This window comes from Polyodon spathula, chromosome 18 (genome assembly GCF_017654505.1).
Source record: "Polyodon spathula isolate WHYD16114869_AA chromosome 18, ASM1765450v1, whole genome shotgun sequence".
NCBI lineage: Eukaryota > Metazoa > Chordata > Actinopteri > Acipenseriformes > Polyodontidae > Polyodon > Polyodon spathula.
In genome coordinates, this window is record NC_054551.1 from 24,605,816 (window position 1) to 24,624,952 (window position 19,137).

General features: G+C 37.7%; 1 protein-coding gene across 4 annotated transcripts; it reads right to left on the reverse strand.

Annotated features, from left to right (window-relative positions):
• Positions 1-183: 183 nt before the first annotated feature.
• On the reverse strand, positions 184-18,905 carry LOC121330801 (G-protein-signaling modulator 2-like). 4 transcript variants are annotated; one of them, XM_041277597.1, is made up of 16 exons: positions 18,748-18,905; positions 16,592-16,655; positions 13,235-13,543; positions 8,147-8,368; positions 7,735-7,870; positions 7,177-7,316; positions 6,950-7,073; positions 6,551-6,666; positions 6,221-6,376; positions 6,008-6,116; positions 5,587-5,716; positions 5,301-5,371; positions 4,814-5,005; positions 3,005-3,167; positions 2,390-2,610; positions 184-1,106 (listed from the first exon to the last, which is right to left on the reverse strand). In XM_041277597.1, exons 3-16 carry the CDS (start codon positions 13,297-13,299, stop codon positions 939-941), a joined length of 2,013 nt encoding a protein of 670 aa, XP_041133531.1. In that variant the 5' UTR covers positions 13,300-13,543; positions 16,592-16,655; positions 18,748-18,905; the 3' UTR covers positions 184-938. The 4 variants fall into 4 exon arrangements, with proteins under 4 accessions (XP_041133531.1, XP_041133532.1, XP_041133530.1 ...); XM_041277598.1 differs by lacking the exon at positions 13,235-13,543; XM_041277596.1 differs by lacking the exon at positions 18,748-18,905 and having other exon boundaries at positions 16,592-16,758.
• Positions 18,906-19,137: the final 232 nt, after the last annotated feature.

Below are 19,137 nucleotides of genomic sequence, written 5' to 3' on the forward strand. Positions count from 1 at the left end.
GCCCATCTTTAAAAGGTAAGGGTTGAAGAGGTCTGATCATTCAGATTAATTTATGCTAATATAACAGCCTTTTCATTAAGCAATTGGGTGTTGATCAGATGGTGGTTTATATATAGATTTGACTATTTTAATTTAATCACAAGGGGGATCTTTTCAGTAAAATGACAACAAGGAATGCAAGTCTTTCAAAAACAGCCCAGTTTTTAATTTTGTTCAGAGATGCCAGTAGATCAGGTCAGGTTAAAAGGAAATAAGGAACTAAAGCACAGCTAACAATGTAGTGTGAAGAAATTGGTTTATTCCTGAATCTTGGAAATACAACAAAAGATACAAGAGATATAAAATAGCACTGGCTTGTTTTGCAAAACTAAGATGTTTTCCTGTGGCAGTAAATTAATGTTTCTTTTCCCTTATGAGTTTTCTTGTAGGCAACAAAAAGAATGACATCTACAGAAGCGTTAAAAAAAAAAGAAAGAAACGTACCATTAATGTAGTGCGAATAATATACATCTTCAAAGTTCAATGCACAAAAAACTATTGTTACCAATGGCAGTTAGCAAGAATGTGCTAGAGCATTCAAATAAATGGCAGTTGACCAATAGCTTAAATAGACAGTCAGCCATGAAAGATAACACAATGTACATTAATAAAAAAAAGAGCTTCCAAATAATTAATAATTCTGAATTTTATGTAAAAAAAAAAAAAAGTGTTTCTTTAATTAATTTTGAACATTAGTGCATTAACATTAACAGTAGGCATTTATACTGTTCCACTTTGGATTTGAGACGGTGGATAAAGGTTCCCCATTTCTGGACCCTAATTTTACAGTAAACATTCCTTGAACTGATGAAATAGAACAGTTCTTTATTACAGTACTTTTACACTTTGTGAATTAATGCTAAAGTTTGGGGGCAACATTAAGCTTGCAAGTGGCTGTTTCAGTACGAGCTGGGGCGTTTTGAGTTCGAGGGCAGAGTAACCCGCTGTTCATCCATTCGCTTGGCCTGAGATCGCATGATAAGGCTGAAGAAATCTTCATCAGGAACTGTGGGGCCCTTGGGTGCTGGAGCGGGTGGAGCACATCTTTGATCGTCCAGTCTAGAACCCTACAGAAACAGAAGTAGGATTACATGAACTCATGAGGCGTGCATTCTAAATGACATTAAGTGCTAAAGTGTTGCTCCTGTTGCAACAGTCGCAAACGAGTCGGAAGGCTAGGGTGAAATGTACGAAACATGCACAATGCTGTTGGCGACTTTTTAAGAAGTGGTTTGCGGCAGCAGCTTTTCTTTGTGTTCAGCCTTAGATGAATATGCAGTTATGGGCGTTCCTGCATAAATTCACAAAAAGTGGGTGGAAGGAGTGCAAATGAGTGTTCACAAATATAATGAGATGTACTATAGCTGCAGACAACTACGACACTTAAACTGCATCAATCTGTTCAGAACTTTTGAAAGCACGTTTTAAATAGTCGCAATTGTTGCTGGCATTTCCCAGTCTGCTTTTTCTTGTGCATTGCCAGTTGTGGTCAATGCATTTTTGAGTACCTAATTTTCACTAAAAAGTCAGGTAGACTGCACACATGTGTCACTAACCCCTCATTCTGAGCATCTGTATCGGACCATGATCTATTGTGTGTTAATTGTCTAGGCTACTAAGTAGGCCAAGTTATAAATAATAATAATTAAAATAAAATAAAACCCTAAAATCATTTAGTTTCAATTTAAAACAATCTTTTATTCACATTATAAGTAAAAGCACTTAAGTAAAAAGAAAGTGCGCTAGGTATTCATTAGATTTTTCTACTGTACTGTATAGGCCTACTGTACAGATTTATATTTTTACATAATGTAATGTGCAGACTACCCAAAACACATTAGTGTTATTTCAGCACAATGATTTATATTTAAAATACATCGAGATCTATATGTCCGGTTTAGCTAGGGGCTACTGTAAAATTATGAAAAGCTTTTTGGGGGTGAAGGTTGGGGCCTGTATAGATGACAGTTACATTTAACAAAAACTGTGTTTTTTTTTTATTCTTGCACCCTTGCGTGTATAAACATTATCCTTTGGGCACCTTCTGCTGCAGCAAATCACAACTCAACTCCTGCTATTCATCTGAACAATGCTGCACGACTCTCGCAATGTATTCTAGAGATCTCGCTAAGACGACGCAACAAATATTTAAATTAGTACATACGACAAGACTTATACTTTGCAAATTGTCGCAACGAAAATGCAAATTGTGGTTTGTTTGCGCTGTGACTGGCCCACCTTAGAACATCAGCCCCTAATTGTTATTACATAACTAGTGCTTCCAAACTTCTTCTGGACCCCCTGCTCTATGATAAATAAAATAATAAAAACAAACTAATATTATACCAACCTGGCATTTAACCAACATGTCGAAAAAGTCTTCATCTGGCTCCTTGTTGTCAGCGTTGGCCATGAGATGACTGAGGACAGACTGGCTGTTCTGCTGGTTCAGTCTGAGGCCGGGGAAGTTTCCAACACTTGCCCGCTGGTCGTCTAGTCTCCGACTTTGAGAGCTGGCTACTAGATCCAAGAACTGATTGGTGTGGGGTGAAACAACAGATGCAGAATGGGCTGAAAATATGCAAAATAACAGGTTAAAAAGGAAGCCATGAAGAGAAACAAACATTTTGAAATAATTTATTTTTAAGATATTAAATCCATTTTAGGATTTTAGTTTGCATTCATCAGTAACTTTTAATACTAGCGTGAAACAATTTGAATTTAAGATTGTATTCTAGGATTGTGCTATAGCAGGACAATAGCGGTTTACTGGTCACAGCACACGCACATAGAAAAGGAATCATGACATTGAGCAGTTTCTTATAAGAATACCACTAATGTGTTAAGGTTAAATAGCCCAGCTCATACTAAAACATCAAACTCAAGGTAGTACTAAATCCAGAAGTCATTTCTGCTGACCAGCATTTAGTTATTTTTCAGGTATCAGTTCAGCTGCTCAGCTTACATTTTTGCATTGTTCTCTGTGGTTTGGGTGTCACTGCCTCAGGCACAGACAGTCTACTCTTTCCATCTTCTATGGAACACCTCTGGTCATCCATGCGATTGCTCTGGAATCGACTGAGCAGGTCAAAGAAACCCTCGTCCCCAAGCATGTCAGGACTTGCTCCCTAGAACACAAGAGAGGCACCATTAACAAGGTGTTCATAATGTACAAAACCAATCTGCCTCAGCACACACTCAAAATTGGTTCACAGCCTTGCAATTTAAAAGTTGACTCGTGTCTCAAGACCCGTTTTAGTTTGAGATCCAACGGCAAGAAACTAAAAGTAGCCAATGTGATGGTTACCACAGTAAATTCTCAACAACAAGCACCTCCATTCCTGCACTGACCTGCTGACCCCGAACTGCGAAGAGAGATCTTTCTATAGAACTTTAAAATTAAAAAAAAAACCCATAGCAAAACACAGGTATGAGGAAAACTACCCAGACAGGTCTGGTGACAAAATGGAACATACAACAGCATTCTTGAACTACACTCTACTCAATTATCCAAACTAATTGTATCTCTTATACAATACAAACAGTATATTCAATTAAACCTTAATTCTCATAGTTATTTGCTCTACTATATTACACAAATACTCCCAAGGTTCTGTTAAGTGTTTTCTTTTCAATGCTCAATACAGTGACCCTAATTAAAACACAGCAGCATTTAAAAAGAAAATAAAATTCCAGCATCTAAATTGCTTATTAAAAGCAGTGTGAAACTACCAATATGCTTTGCTATGCCTTTTGGTTATATATTTTACTAGGCAGGCATTCTGCTTTATAAAAACAAATTATAGTGAAAATTCCTGCCACCCTATAATAATTTCTGAAGGGGAGTGGTCTCACACAACTGTATGGATTCTACTCAGGGAATTTTATAACTTGGATCAAATTTGTTTTTATTATATTCATATTATAAACATAACAATAGGCACCATTTACTTTTTATAAAATTGATTCAACACAGGTTTAGAATCAATTTGTATTGCATTTTACCAACAGTTCCTCAACACAGGAAAACAAGGACTAAATATTTTATATCAACCATGCAGTAAATCGGTTACTATAGTTTAATAGTTTAATCTGCATAACCCCAGCATTGCCAGCATTCAACCATTTACATTTAAGCTGCTCAAAACAAACTGTGCACTAATAAAACTGGTTTAAGCAACACAATTAAACTGAAGTAAAGTAAAGGACTATTAAATAAGATAAAACATGTGCTAACATCAAAGGTACACACAAACCTGATAACACTGGAGTGTGTAAATCAGCAGCTGCTGTGTAGAATACACTCTTTAAAAGGTAAACATTTTCTATAGAGGCAGGAAATATTTCACATGGAGCAATACAATAGCCAGCGTGCTTGCTGCATTCAGTAGGTATTTACACTTCTGAAGCACCACCAACAGTTCTCACTCTGAGTAATCACTGGATTAGGCAACAGTAAATTCACTGAAAATGCTTAACAAAATAAGGAGTTTATGTAGTAAAAGGATTTTAACACTTCCTAAATATATTCTCTAATCAATCGCTGTTCAAAAATATTATTTAGATAAAATACAGCTGTGCTGCATACAGTATATACAAACATGGCAGTCTTGCTTTGCAAATAAGGTTTTAAGTTTATTTAACGCATCTGAATCCAAAAACAAGAAATCTCATCTAAACTCCTGCTGTATAACCTTCATTGTTTACATAGCTCCTCTGATGGAGGACTATAAAATGGAATATAAAGCAGCACAGAAAACAGCATTAAGCTCACCTTGTGGTGTACCTGGACCTGGACATCCTTGCACTCAATGGAATTAGTGGTGTCCTGCAGAACCTTAGCAGCGGAGCCGTTGTGTTTGTGCTTTTTGCCTTTCAGATGATTTACAAAGAAAAGCTTTGCCGATGACTTAGCCAGGAGCGGTTTCTGTTGTTTTGTAATAAGTTCGCTGTTCCAGTTTTCTACCTAGACCAAAAAGCAGGATAGGCGTGAACAGAGTAAATTCTTTCTTTTTCTTTTTTTACTGGCTAACCATATGGAATTCACTTTGCAACCCGTGTCTCAAATAGCATACAACTATAGAAAAAGATAATTGAAATAACCCAGGAGAACATTCAATAGTCGTACCATATCTCAGTGCCTTAGATTAATATTAAAAATCCTCTGTTGGGTGGTTAACATCACCATCAGTGACAAGCTCTTACTCCAGCAGCTGAGAGTTGCAATTGTGGACTGAATGAAGTTTGAAAAACACACTGACCTTATCTGGCGTTAGTTTCATCAGTTCCATGTTTTCCATACTGTGCCTCTTTCCGGCTTTTGGCCTGGCTCCTGCACAGACAATATTAAACACTGTATTTCTCCATAGCAAGAGGACAAACTTAAATGAATAATTTAATCATTTTGTAATGAACATTACAGCCCTCAAACTCCAAGGTCGGAGAAAGAATCGAATATGCAACTCATGTAATTCAAATGAAGTAAACATCTTGAACAATCCAGAATATACATTTGTCAGAGTGAACCAACTAAGCCCAAGTGATTACCGTGAGAGTCGAAATTGACTTTGTGGTTTTCTGACAGAACTGAATTGTTGGTGCTGTAACTGAGTCCCAGCACCATCTGAAGATCAGAGACGTTCATTCTGGCTGTTAGTTCTCCACTTCGGTCTCCAGTCTACATGCAAGAGAAAGCAAATTCTTACAATAGCCAGCGTTTGATACTGGCTTTCGTCAGACCTTCAAGGTTAGGGTCCTTTAATCTGAACAAATCATAACATTTTTATTTGCCTCCTATTTGGCAAGAATCATAAACAAATTTTATAAGCAATTAAAACACTGACTGGCAACAGAGTGGTAGCTTTGGAAATGAAATGCAAAGGCTCTGTTCAAGGCCACAGCATCTGCTCAAGACATACATGTTACAAAAATGAAAATCGATAAAGCACAAGAAACCCTGTATCATTACTTCTTTTGAGATTTCCAGATGTTTTTCTGCAAAGTGCATGGCCTGATCATGACTCCCCAATGCAGTATAGGCATTTCCTAAACTCCAGCAGGCTCTACCCTCTCCTATTCTGCAAAACACAAAAAAAAATACATGTAAAGCTTTGCTTTAAGGACAAACTGCATGCCAGTTATGTTCATCAGACCAGTGATTTCATCAGGCTCATACACTTACCTGTCATTGAGGTCCTGGGCGATAATAAGATGTTTCAGGTGGTAGTCGATAGCCCTTTCATAGTCCTGCAGCAGCGTGTATGTGTTTCCCAGACTGTAACACGCCTGTGCCTCCACGGCACGGTCCTTCAGCTGCCGGGCCAGCAGCAGCGTTTTCCTGCAGAGTAAAAACAAAGACAGAGTCAATCAGAGCAACAGCAGCATTGACAAGAGCTGGTCCGGTATCAATTTTAGCTAGCAAAGAAAACTGTAACTTTCACATTGGAATTATTCTGTTGAGATGTTGGTAGTAGGCTTACGTCTGCATTGCTACATTAAATAGTTTGCTTACTTGTAATGCTCAGCTGCGATTTCAAATTCCTCAAGAAAAATGTATGCATTCCCCAGGTTACAGTAAGCCCTTCTTTCAGCTGATTTGTCACCAAACTCCTTGGCTATTAGAAGCCTCTACAAAAGAAAGAAAAAATATACTTATAGAACCTCCGTCATTCTATGAGATGACAAAGCGTGACATACTCCCATACAATCAACAAGTACAACACAGATCTACAAAGGCAGCTAAAGGCCATACTGCTTCTCCAGATAGTCAGCAACTGGCTGAGAAACATACATTCTGCTGTAAATGGAGTCTTCATTATTCAGTATTTTTCATTCTTCACAATTAAGTGCAGATTTATATGGAATACAAGGTCCAAGTTGAATCCTCCAGAGGTGATCAGTGCTGTTTTACCTGCTCATGTGACATCACTGCATCCCTGAAGTTCCCCAGTAGGTAATGTGTGTTGCCCAGGTTTCCATAGGTACGGCCCTGCCCAGCACGGTCACCAAGCTCCTTAACTATTGACAAATTTGCCCTTAATTTAAAAACAAAAAAAGTATAAGTTAAAGCCCCTTAGAATGTACTGCCTAACATAAACTGGATGTGTGTGTATATGCTTGTCATTAGTAATGACTCACTCGTAGTATTCTGCAGCTTTCCGCAGAGCAGTCATTGCCTCTTCTGGAAACTCCCCTGGATCGGCCCCACTCCAGCAGATGCTTTTCCCCTTGGCATGGTACACATTCCCAAAGTTATAAAGTGCTCTTGCCTCCCCAACCTGAAGCATTTCAAAAACACATTTCAAAATGAGTATCTGGAATCTACTCACTTTTATGTCTCAGTCAACTTTTAACAGAGAGGAACCATAATACAAAATAAACATTTCTGTACCCTGAACGCATAACACAGTGTGCCAGTTACATAATGTAGAGTAAATTATACTCTCTCAATAAGATTGTCTAATATTTTCAGAAAGGTTTCAAAGGTTGCTATATTGTGCAAACTTACTAAACAGGATCCATGAAATGAACATGGCAGTTGAATTGTAAATAATACCTATATCAATATTTAAATAAAAAGCAAATAACACCATGTCACAACCCATGGTTGTTTAAGAACAAGGTGTTCAAATAACCAAGGCACTGTTTACTAAGCGAGTATCCCAGTTTAAAACAACACTACTAGAACCTGCTCACCTTATCATTGAGCTTAATGGAAATCTCCAAGTGTCTCTGGCAACACACTATAGCTTCATCAAAGCGTCTCAGAACCTTTAGGGTGTTGCCAAGGTTTCCACTGGCTTTAGCTTCTCCAAGTGGATCCCCGATTGTCCTAGAAACAAAAATCAAAACCAAAACATGCTGATCTTTTTTTTCTTTATTCAAAAAGTTCATTCATTTGGCACTTAGAGGGGAATTCTATATTATCAACATGCAAGGCTCATTCTATTTATAGAACAAACAATATCAACCTGACACTGGCTTGCACCTTGTGGCGGATATTTCACGACCTAACCAAAAAGTAATATACCCTCTGCAGGCACCAGGTGGCAATGAAAGTCTGAAATCAATATTTTTGCTTTGTCAGAAGTTTCACAGTTTTGTGTACCTGGTCAGAGTCAAGTCGTGGTGGTGGTATTCCAGTGCTTTGGAGTAGTCATGCAAGTGGAAGTATGCGTTCCCTAGCTGGCTGTAAATAGCGCTGAGTATCTGGAGGTCCTCCGTCCCAACCTGGATCGCTGCTTCAAAGAAAGACACACCTGCTGGGTAGTCTCCTACTTTACACAGCCGCTCCCCCTCCAGGGCCAGCTCAAGACAGGAGGCTTCCATTCTGCAAGAAGAAGAAGGAGCCCACTTTAACTATGCATCTATACAGCTAGCAGGCATGGACACAAATTTACAGTGGATTTGAAAGGTAAGCTGGGAGCCTCAACAGCAGTACACTGAATCCCACTAGTTGCTGTCCAATTACTCAAATTGTGTTGCTGCAGTGTACAGTGCTCATGTCCCCAGTCAAGTATGGATGTGCAGGGAGAGAATGGCTAAAATCATGTTGGTTGAAACTATGTGCCTCCTGGTAGTCAAATGCTGCAAATGCGGCTACTGGTTTTCGAACGGCACACGACAATGTTTTCTGATGCAGTGTTTTATACATAGTTTGTCACTCAGTCCCTATGCTACTGTAGGTTTTCATGAAAATGCACACTGCAGACAAAATAATTCTAGCCATTTTTTTTTAAAAACAGGTTGGTTTGTTAGAAAACAGAATTTTTCTTCCTGCGTCACAAAAAATGAATTTTGCAAACAATTCTTAAAAGCTGCTGTTTGTTATTCCATATTCTGTTACCTGCTGAACACAATAAAAGTGTTTCATATTCATACGGACTTCCTTAAAAGCACACATCTGTGCAGAATAAATACAGAAGGGGGCGGTCAGCAAAATACTGTAGTTTTATATGCCTGTAAAATGCAAGGTTCAAAAACAAACCACACTCAAAAACTACAGTACAAACAATTAAAAATGATTGACTCCTAATGTACAGTAAGAATACCAAAAGAATCTTTGACAGAGTTTCAACTAGACGTCTTTGTATTGTGTATTACATCACCCAAGTGCGTTATTACCGTCCCTTTGACAAGCAGGAAACTGTTTTAATTACATAATGACAATACAATTCCATGTTTAAAACAGCTGAAGGCCCCCAAAAAAACAGAGTTTAGGAAGAAGTAAGAGAAAGCCATGTACTGAATGCAAACTTTTAACTTTGATATAAAGAAAAAATAAGATTCCTGTTTTTTTTTTTCTTTTTTACTGGAATAGTTTACATTATAACCCCCTCCCCCACCACCACACACAATTTAGATATTTTGTCTCCTTAAAAATGTACAACAAAGCAGTACCTGTTTCCTTTTGGATGTATACAATCAAAGCACATTGCCATCACAGACATTGTAAGCTTTTCGTTGGTTTTATTATTTTATCCTCCAACTCAGCTCACGCAGAAATTTCCAGCATAGACAGCAAGGCTTCCAACTGGGAATATTCCTAGAATATAGGCTTCTTGTGTATATGCACATAACGCATGCAGATAAGGGTCCCCAGTCCTCTAAATACCTACAGCGGCTTCATTTCGAAGTATACCTAGAGAGAAGCCCAGTTTGTTCAAAGCATCTATTTTGCAGTGACAGTTAGCAGCTTTAGCCAATGTTATCCTGGGTAACTTCAGGTTTCACAGACATGCATGCAGAGTATAATCTTACCTAATCTAATTGCAGTACTTTTTTTCTCCCCTGTCCTTTGGGCACCTGATGTCAGTCTGTCACTTGTGATTAAGATGAGAGCTGCTGTAGTGATTACAGTCACACTAAGGAGCTCTAGAGAATATTAAATGTGCTTTTTTACAACTGCCTTTGAACCTATTAAATTGTTTCTTTGCAGAGAAGCACTTGTTGCATGTACAAATTCAATTGCTACATACCATAACACTTTAAGTGAGGAGGTTGCCAGCTGTACAATTATTGTGACAGTCTACAGAGTTGTTGAGTTGCAGCAATATGCTTCAGTGGCATTGTGTGTGTGTGCGAGCATGTGTATGGGTGGATAGGTGGGTGGGTGCGCGAATGCCACTACAATAGACAATGCACACTACCTAATACTATATTCTCAGTCATTGTCGTTACTTGCGGACCCATCAAGGCCACTCAGAGTTGATTCTTTGCCAACCTCAGATCAGAAAGTGTGGCTGCTGTGCATCTTGCAAACACACAGGTTGGCTTGAATAATGGCTACAGCACTAGTGTAGCTGTACGCCTCAATCCTTTTTGTTTGTTTGTCCGGAGTGTGGGCACCATTTTGGCCGCAGTTGATTTTCCACTCAAATAAATAACATTATTTAGAAGTCAACCAATGCCTATGATACATTTTCAATTCATTCTTCCTTGCTTTTAGGTTGTGCAGCAGTTGATGCCTTTAAATCTGAAAGGTTTAAAAGACATCACAGCTCAATATTGATGTGGAACTTCAAACATTTTATGGCTGTACAAAAAAAAAAAAAAAAAAAAAGGCGTAGAGTATGTGGTACTTTTAAACACCTTTATCCAAGCGATTAATTAAATCTGAAAATCCACCTGCTAGCTTACCAGGTTAACCCCAAGTGCACTGTGGGACCTGATCAATTATGCAACTGCTAGGATCGAACCACCATTCTGACTGGCTAAAGAGAGGTGGATTTCACATTCTTTGAGACTCCCAGCTTGTGTAGACTACAGTACAAATCAAAACATAACTCATCAAAATTTAAGCTATTATGTGTGTGTTACATTTACCTGGGCAAAGTCCCATCTCAAATGGTTAGAGGTGTTTAAATTGAAAATGTAAGCAAAGAGACCCTACTGTGTTTAATTATAGTATAGACAGTACTTTACTTTGCAATATTTAATGACTTTCTGGCCAGTTACAGGGTTATTACGCTTTACACATTACATCTGCAGGAAAAAACTCTTTATGGCCCAAGTCATGCTGTACTGTTCTGTACGCTAAAAACATGTACTGCAACCTTTCAGATTGCAACAGTAAGGCTTTAGGAGTGCTACACTGTACAAAATATTTAGTTGTGCAAATGGGGATTATCATTTTTTGCAGCATAACAAAGACACAGTGTTCATGTAAAACAACTTTTCTGAGCAAAACGAAAATGATTGCTGAAGAATGTGTTTCTTTCCTGTGTTGTGTTATGAACCTGTTTTTCCACAAGCTCAGGTGGTTATTTGTCTTTAAAACAGCAACCAAGCCCTATGCGGGTATGACGAAAAAGAGAAGGAAAAAATGGTTTTATTGAGCTCACAGATGCACTCACAGTAACACTTTAATAAATTCTCCTTTCGCGTCAGCGTGGGCGTACTGAATCTCTATCAGGGTTAGAAACTCACGCTCGCTGGAGGCGAATTAAATCTGATGATGACTAGTTGATGTCTGTTTCTCAGTAGTTCTCTGGACGAGTACTTAAAACAAATGTACAGATATAGTCACATGCTTAGTCTTGCATGAAAATAAAAAGTACATTTTCCAGCAGGGTGGGGCAGTGGTGAATAAGCATTCATAATGCTTACAAAACAGCCACTCGAACTGAAACATCCCTTCATCTGAAGAAAAACTTTGGGTTACCAAATGAAAGTTATGTATCTTTCTCAATACAAATGCATTCATATTTGTGTAAAGTATCCTTGGTCATAAATGCAGAATGAAAACAAAACAAAAACAAACACTTGATGTTTGAGGAGGAATGGAGTGACCCAATCAATTTTAACAACACCATGACATCCCTTAATTTTTTATTCTTGGAATATTGTAAATGCTCCATCTGTATGACTATGTTGTATGTTTCTGAATCATCTTGAGATGCAGCATCTGTAATTTCTCCAAGGCCTACACTATTCAGTGTGCCATTAAATATTGACAAAGCAGTAATTTGGTCCTACTATGCGTCCCAATCATTTTTTACTGGCTCAGAGTGAGGATTGCATTACCTCATTGTGTTTCCACCAGGTGTGCAGTGTGTGCAGTAGTGCTGTACAGAAAAGAACCCGGCACACAAAGGTGCCAGTAAAAGCAGGACTTCATATACATATGAGGAAATTCATTGTGTGTGTTTCTCCAAAGCGTCTCCATTTATTATGCTTTTACAAACAAACCAAAACAACAGAATAGTTTACTATTCTGAAAGCATTTCCATTACTCTGTCAATGGAAATGAAATATAACTGTAGGCAATTACTGTAAAAAAAAAAGATTGCTGGCTCCCACACCATATTGATCCATTGGCTTAATGTGGTCCGAATGCTTTATTTCAGTTTGAGCTGCACCATAAAAGCTACAGTATATATGCCATAGTATACCACTATTATATACTGTGCACACACAATACAAGTTTTAAAAACCTTATCAAAAGATAGCAAGTTGTAGTGGACTACAATGCAATGTGGAAAAATGCATCAAAATACGTTTCCAATGTTTCTTTTTAGTACTAGGAGAATTAAATCAGTTATGGTGTTTTTATTTTTTTGTCCGATATATGCTATGAATGCACAATGCCTAAACTTTTCTATTTATCAGTCATTTTACAGAGGAAGTGAGAAATGCCCTTTTCATGTAGGGTACAGTACTTCTCTATGGCGAAGCTGCAATGTAATTATCTCTATTCTGCAAGTGCAAATACACAGTTAGAAAATCAAATCTGCACCTGTGATTTAATTCAAGTCAGCGAGTTGTTTGGCATATGTACTAAGTGTCATATATACTACACAGTAAAGTTTGGCATCATTTTTTGTGGGAAAACACAGCGGTGGTATTAACCCCTGTGTTTAACTAACAATAACATATATTAATCACGGAGGCTAATTTGAAAGAAAATTACAGTCTATTTGTTCCTGTAATATGCTCAATTGCAGCTTTGAATAGAGATTCAAAGAAAATCCAGCCAATTCAAAGGAAATATAGCACAGAACTGTACAAACCTTTCAGTCATACACTGCATCTTTAAGAAAGTTCAAATCTATTAGAAAGACTGTATGAAAAAAATCTGAGTACACAATTAGCAAACTACTAAAATACTAATACATTTAATTAATGGAAAAGCAAAACAGATCACAAAATGAGTTCACAGGCACACTAAAAAAAATAAAGAGAGAGATTTGCCTACCTGTAGCGAACATGAAAGGATTGGTCTTCATCACGAATGCTAACCACAATACGATTTGCATCCATTGAAAAGCATTACAAGGGGGCAGTGCTAAAAATCCAATGAAGTGGACAATGCCTGGCAGTTCTGGTTGACAGGAACTGTAAACGAGTAACAGTTTGAAAACAGGGCTACATGAGAGGCTAGTGCTAGGTCTGAAGATCCAGTTTCACTGCGGTTTCTTTTCAGGATCAGATACTCTGAACACTAGCCTCAGCCGAAAAGTGTCCAGTCTGTTCCACAGGCCCTTTCAGTCTGTCCAGCTGCTGTCTGCAAAGGGAACATAAGATGCTGTGTTTGAAGCCTCATAAGTCTATGAAGCACCATAGCAACACCCAGTTAATGTGCAAAGCAGGCTGACTGAGTGAGCCGATAAAGGTGTGAATCACTTTGAGGTTGAGAGGCAGAAGTACTCCACAGTAACCATGGGGATTTCAGAAAGCTACAATGCATCGCAGTCAGGAAGGGGTCTGATACTGGAATGCTTCATCACTACTGACACTGTATTTGTACAGTCCCCAGGAACAGTGCATGAGCACGTCTGGTATTTATTCAATGTCACTTTATGAACACGCAAAGATTTCACACCTAAAGGCATCTTCAGGATTTGTAATATGGTGCATACTGTAGGAGACATTCCCAGTGGCTGTAAATCATTTCAGAGAGAGAGTCTTTAGAGACAAGAGCAAAAAAGGGCAGCTTCCAGTTTCATATCAGAGTTTGAATGTCTTAAGCATTGAGCTTTTGGGCAGTTGAATTTAGTAATTCTGTTATACAGTGCTTTGCTGCATCAGTCAATTATAAAGTCAATTAAAATTTACCAAATTGAAAAAAATTGCTTTGGGGCTTTTTGAACTGTAAATAACGAAACCAAGTTCTTCTGCAAACTCTTTCTTTTTATTTTATTAAATATATCATTTTTGTTCACCTCATTTGATTGAGATTTAATAAGTTACTGTAGAGTACAGATTTACAATTTTAATTGCATCCATGCGGGACCCCAACACACACACAAAAAAAAGATCAAGCTTCTGCAGTGTAAAAGGGGAACGAAGGTAAATTAAACTGGGTATCAATCACTGTGGAAAATACAGTAACAGATTATTTCTGTATAAGAACATGAAGGTCTCAATTATACAACACACTTTCCCTGGTGTAGCTCCTACCCTTTCATATCTACGACAAATTACTGTTCTTGACCCGATTTTGTCTGTGGTAACTCGCAAGCTTTCAACTACGGGCTGCTTGAAAAACAGATACGAGACCCAATCCACAGTCAGGGTCCATGGAAGAATGTACCAATACAGCCATGCAATACTTGTTTCTCTTTTGCAAAGGTTTTGCCTATTCTAAGATTTATAGTTTACAGCACAGAAATGATAAGAAGTTGGTAAGGTCATGGCACATATTGTCTGCCATGAGGAATAATATAAATACCACATTCTCTTAGGCTTTTTGGCTACAGTGTAATGAGGGAGCACTGTACTATGCTTATACAGAACTATGCTACAGAAAAGCAGAAAACTGCTACAATACTCACGTACATTTCACTGGTATGGATTTTACATGCAGTTTGTTTTACTAGACATACTGAGCCCTGGCTTCTGGCCTAATTTATCGATTCTAAAGTTTGCAAGGTTCCTCTAGTTAGTTGCCCAGCAACTGTCGCAGGGATTCAAATATATTTCAAACCACAGTCCTACAACTCAAAAAGCATTAATAATAAATTGTACTCTCCAGAAAGATTCAGGGTGTGTTCCACAAGGACTTCTCGATTACCTGTACATTTCCTGCTGAGTTGTACTTCGCAGGTCTCTGCTAATCTAGTATAGTCCACGTACTTTCACAAGCTTGTGTTAAAATAAAAAAAGAAGGTGTGAAAGTGCTAAAAGCAGTAAACTGTCATCTAACGACATTAAAAAAAAAATAAAGATTAAAAAAATTAAACAAGATTGCATATGCTTTCAGTCATTACTTTCTTAATCTACAAATAAGCAGCTTTATCCCCAACAGTACATGAAAGCTGTCACTGAAAAAAAGGATAGTAGATGATTTGATTGGGTAACTGGTCCATTCTCTCGAACGAGAAATTGTTCAGCATACAATCATTTAAACAATCGTGTTACAAAACCCCCTTTGGACTGCAGGATATCTGCTCAAAACCTAAGGGCAACTCGTGGGCAGAAAGATCTGCTTTGACAACAAAAACATTACTTCAAAGTAACAGCTTGATTTGTTTTATTTAGCCAAGGGTAATTCATATTAAAGCAATGGAAGCCGGTTTCACAGAAAGACAATGAAAACTATACTGTGCAGCAGAAATAAAATGGGACCACGACTGACTATCACAATCATAGCTCAACACATGCATATTTCTAGTAGGGTCCTGATTCATAAACAGTAACCTCTCTAGACACACTGGACTGTAATGTACTGTACATTGGACTCGATAGTAGCACATTGACCATCAATCCAAATGCAACAGGTTTCCAGATGAATATCAATTACTGTACACTTGTGAAAGGCTTTGCAAACCCCAATTTCACCCACACCAGTCATGCCTCCAATTACTGTAAGCCACACTACTAGCTATGAAACAGCAGAAAAGCAAAAACAGGGATGCTGACATGATACAGGGATGGAATGATAGATTTTTAAAGACGGTGCATTACAAGAGTTTGGGGATTTTTTGTAGACAACTATTTTCCCAAGTATTAAATGTTTAGAACCTTTCCTAAACTTCTATCCATGTCAGCTTTAGTGTTTATATAGTAGTATATGTACAGTAAGGTTGTTTACTGTTATGTTCTACAAAAAAGTGTTCTCCATTCACACAGTAATGCATTCTAAAACATAAGAGAACTCTAATGGATGGCCTGTTAAGTTGACATTTCTCTTTAGTTACAAGAATGTCCATTATGTTAAAACTGAAACGGCTTAAAAAACTCATTAATCCTAAAGTTAAAGATGTTCAGGAAATTAACCTGAATCTAATGGCCTAATATTGAATTGCATTTTTTAAAAATTAAAAAAAACTTAAGACTACAACAAGTTCTATGCGAGAGCGAACAGGTTCTGTGTAAGAGTGTGGTACTAGTTATTATTTGATATGGTACTCCTCTACATTTGTATGGAGATGATTCACAAAAATGTGGAGAGTACATGAGCAACCAAGCCACAAGTACTTAAACACCAGCGTTGCATTATCTCGCATCTCCCAGTCAAGCACATGCAGCTACAAGCAAAACACGACCACAAAAGCTAAACTATGCAAACCCTGCTCCCAGCAAGACAAAGCAAAAAACCAGGTACACTAACCCTTTAGCCAACACGTTTATGAGACTTCTCCAGCTGCTGCTGCTGAACTGTTGTAGCTCCAAATCTGAAGAGTGAAAAAATATCAAAACATTAGTGCTGAAACGGAGATAGTGCAGCGTGACAATGAAGTTTAAGATAGTCGGAATGCTCCACTTGTGATGCCATTGTCGTGAATCAGAATCAGTCAATGTCTGTTTCAACCTGCCTGCCCATAAACTCTGTGGCACTCCCTTTAGCAGTAATGCAACTACTCCTGTAGCGTATTTCTTAATTGCAGCCACCTCATTTGTCAAGTTTTTATTAAACCAACCTGTCTAACTGAAGTGGTGCAAGATGTTAACCTAAATGCATTCCACTGAAACAGACATGCATGGGATTCAGTTACTGAGCACTCTGGCTAAATTTCCATATCAGTGCAGTAAAGAAAACTGCTCTACAGTATGACTATTACACTCGATACAGTATAGTTGCACTAATGGATCTCAGATTACATTACTCAGCTACAACACTTCAACCATGACCACATGCAAATAACTTCATTTTAAAACTGGTTACTGCCTTTTGACATATTGCTATAATATGCTATCTAAACAAGCAGTTTATTTCTACCATATGAATGGCAGGACTGCCACAAGACTGAACAGTGTGTCAGACAGAACTTGATGACTAGATGGAATTGCATGATTCACTTTTGCTGGTATAAATAACATGGAATGCCTTTACATGCAGTATACTGCAGAATTCTAGTAAATTGCTAGAATGTTAACATCACAGTATTTTAAACCCTGATAGGCTACAGTACTACATTTTTATATTTTAGAGTTAAATATCTGAATATAATACAGGCCTTACGTATGGTTAAGTTGAATGATGCTTAAAGTCAAGGCTACATGTGGGCTACAAGATCTAAACTGTCTAGTTCTACACAATTGGCCTGTCTTTCTGTGGTTAACCATATGACTGACAAAAAAGCACAAAGGACACAAAGCAATTCATTCTTGTCGTTACACACCTTGTAGGAGTCAGATTAGACATTTCCAAAATGCACAGTACATTTCTAAAGCAATGCTACTGTACAACACGGTGCACATACCATGCGTTTGTTAAAAATATGAGGTTTACCTTTGAAACTTACTATACAACACCCCTGTGCAGCAGCCACCATTTCAAATAATGTCACTTTTTCTTTTCACAGAAAATAAAGATTGTATCCAGGTTGCTGCAGTTCAGACAATGCTCTGAATTACTTTAAAAGCGATTACTGGGTTGCTGTTTTATAGCCAAACAGTGACACTGAGCAATACAATTGTACTTTGGTAATATCACCATTCATTAGAAATTGGTTTTGTTAAAGCTCAGGACGACATTTTGTCCATGTCTAATAATAGTGGCTTTGGGGCACCGTAGCCGTAGTGCACTTCTTCATCAATGACAGAACACACTTAACAAAGAACTACTGTAGTTAATAGGAAGCTACACAAATACACAGCCATCCAAATCAAACAACTACTAGCAGAAAGAAAAAATAAATGATATGAGGATCGTCTCGGACATTTTCATATACTGTTCCAATTGTTTCCATATAGTTTAAAAGTTGCAGCTATGTCAAAATGCTGCTGTAAATGTACTTTTAATGTACTTTTAACGTCATTAACTTTATTTTTAATTTCATTCAACAATCTAACTTGTGTACAGCTATCATCTTTAAAGTTTAAATGCAGTTCCGTAACGTAACAAGTAAGCAATAAAAAATTGAGTAAGTTACTGTCATTCAACGCACTGAAACAGACACACCTCTCTCCAAGCAATTCAAAAAATATACAACCAATTCGGCAAATATAGCAGGTTAAAATAAATTATTTTGTATTAAATCTTTGGTCGCGATCTGTAGTGATATGCCGATACTGTATGTACATTGAATTAGCTAGTACCAGCAGTATTACATTTCCCCTCATCCACCTACAATACAATGCATTGTTAGCAAACGCAATTCATTTAAATAGAAATAAACTCTTTGTTGCTTACATTACCAGACACGCGGTCCAAATAATGCATTTTTCCCTAATACTAACATATTACAGTATGTGAATTATTATTGATTCCAAAAAACTAAAATTTGAACCCTAACACATTTTGATATGTACAATTGTACTTACTTAATATATTGCTTTCATGGGGTTTTATTCTTTTAATTCCCTTTACAAGTTTATTTTTCCCTTCAAAAAAAAAAAAAAAAAAAAAAAAATCCCTCTTTGTCCCGATCACGACACAAAAGTTTCCCTGTCAGTTAAGTTTTGCCTTCCCTACGTTCCGCCATTTAATCTATGACCAGTTCTGATTCGACAGAAGTTAGAAGGCGGAGCCTGACAGATACAGTCCAGTAGCCAATCGGGAAGATAAATTTGAAGGAAACCGAAACATCGCTATTCGGTCGAGGCACTGGCAAAACAAAGCGCTAGCCAATGAGATTTAAATGTTCACCCTAGCAATCCATTGAATGGCTATATATGCAAGGTAAATAAAACGTAACGACGTTCACTGGATAT

What these genes read in the sequence shown, in the direction of transcription:
- LOC121330801 (XM_041277597.1), bottom strand. Translation starts at nt 13,299, where the DNA reads ATGGATGCAAATCGTATTGTGGTTAGCATTCGTGATGAAGACCAATCC. An exon ending in CCATTAAGCTCAATGATAAG is followed by an intron (nt 7,317 to 7,734) that starts GTGAGCAGGTTC and finishes GAAATGCTTCAG; the next exon opens with GTTGGGGAGGCAAGAGCACT. An exon ending in AGGTCCAGGTACACCACAAG is followed by an intron (nt 3,168 to 4,813) that starts GTGAGCTTAATG and finishes CTTGTGTTCTAG; the next exon opens with GGAGCAAGTCCTGACATGCT.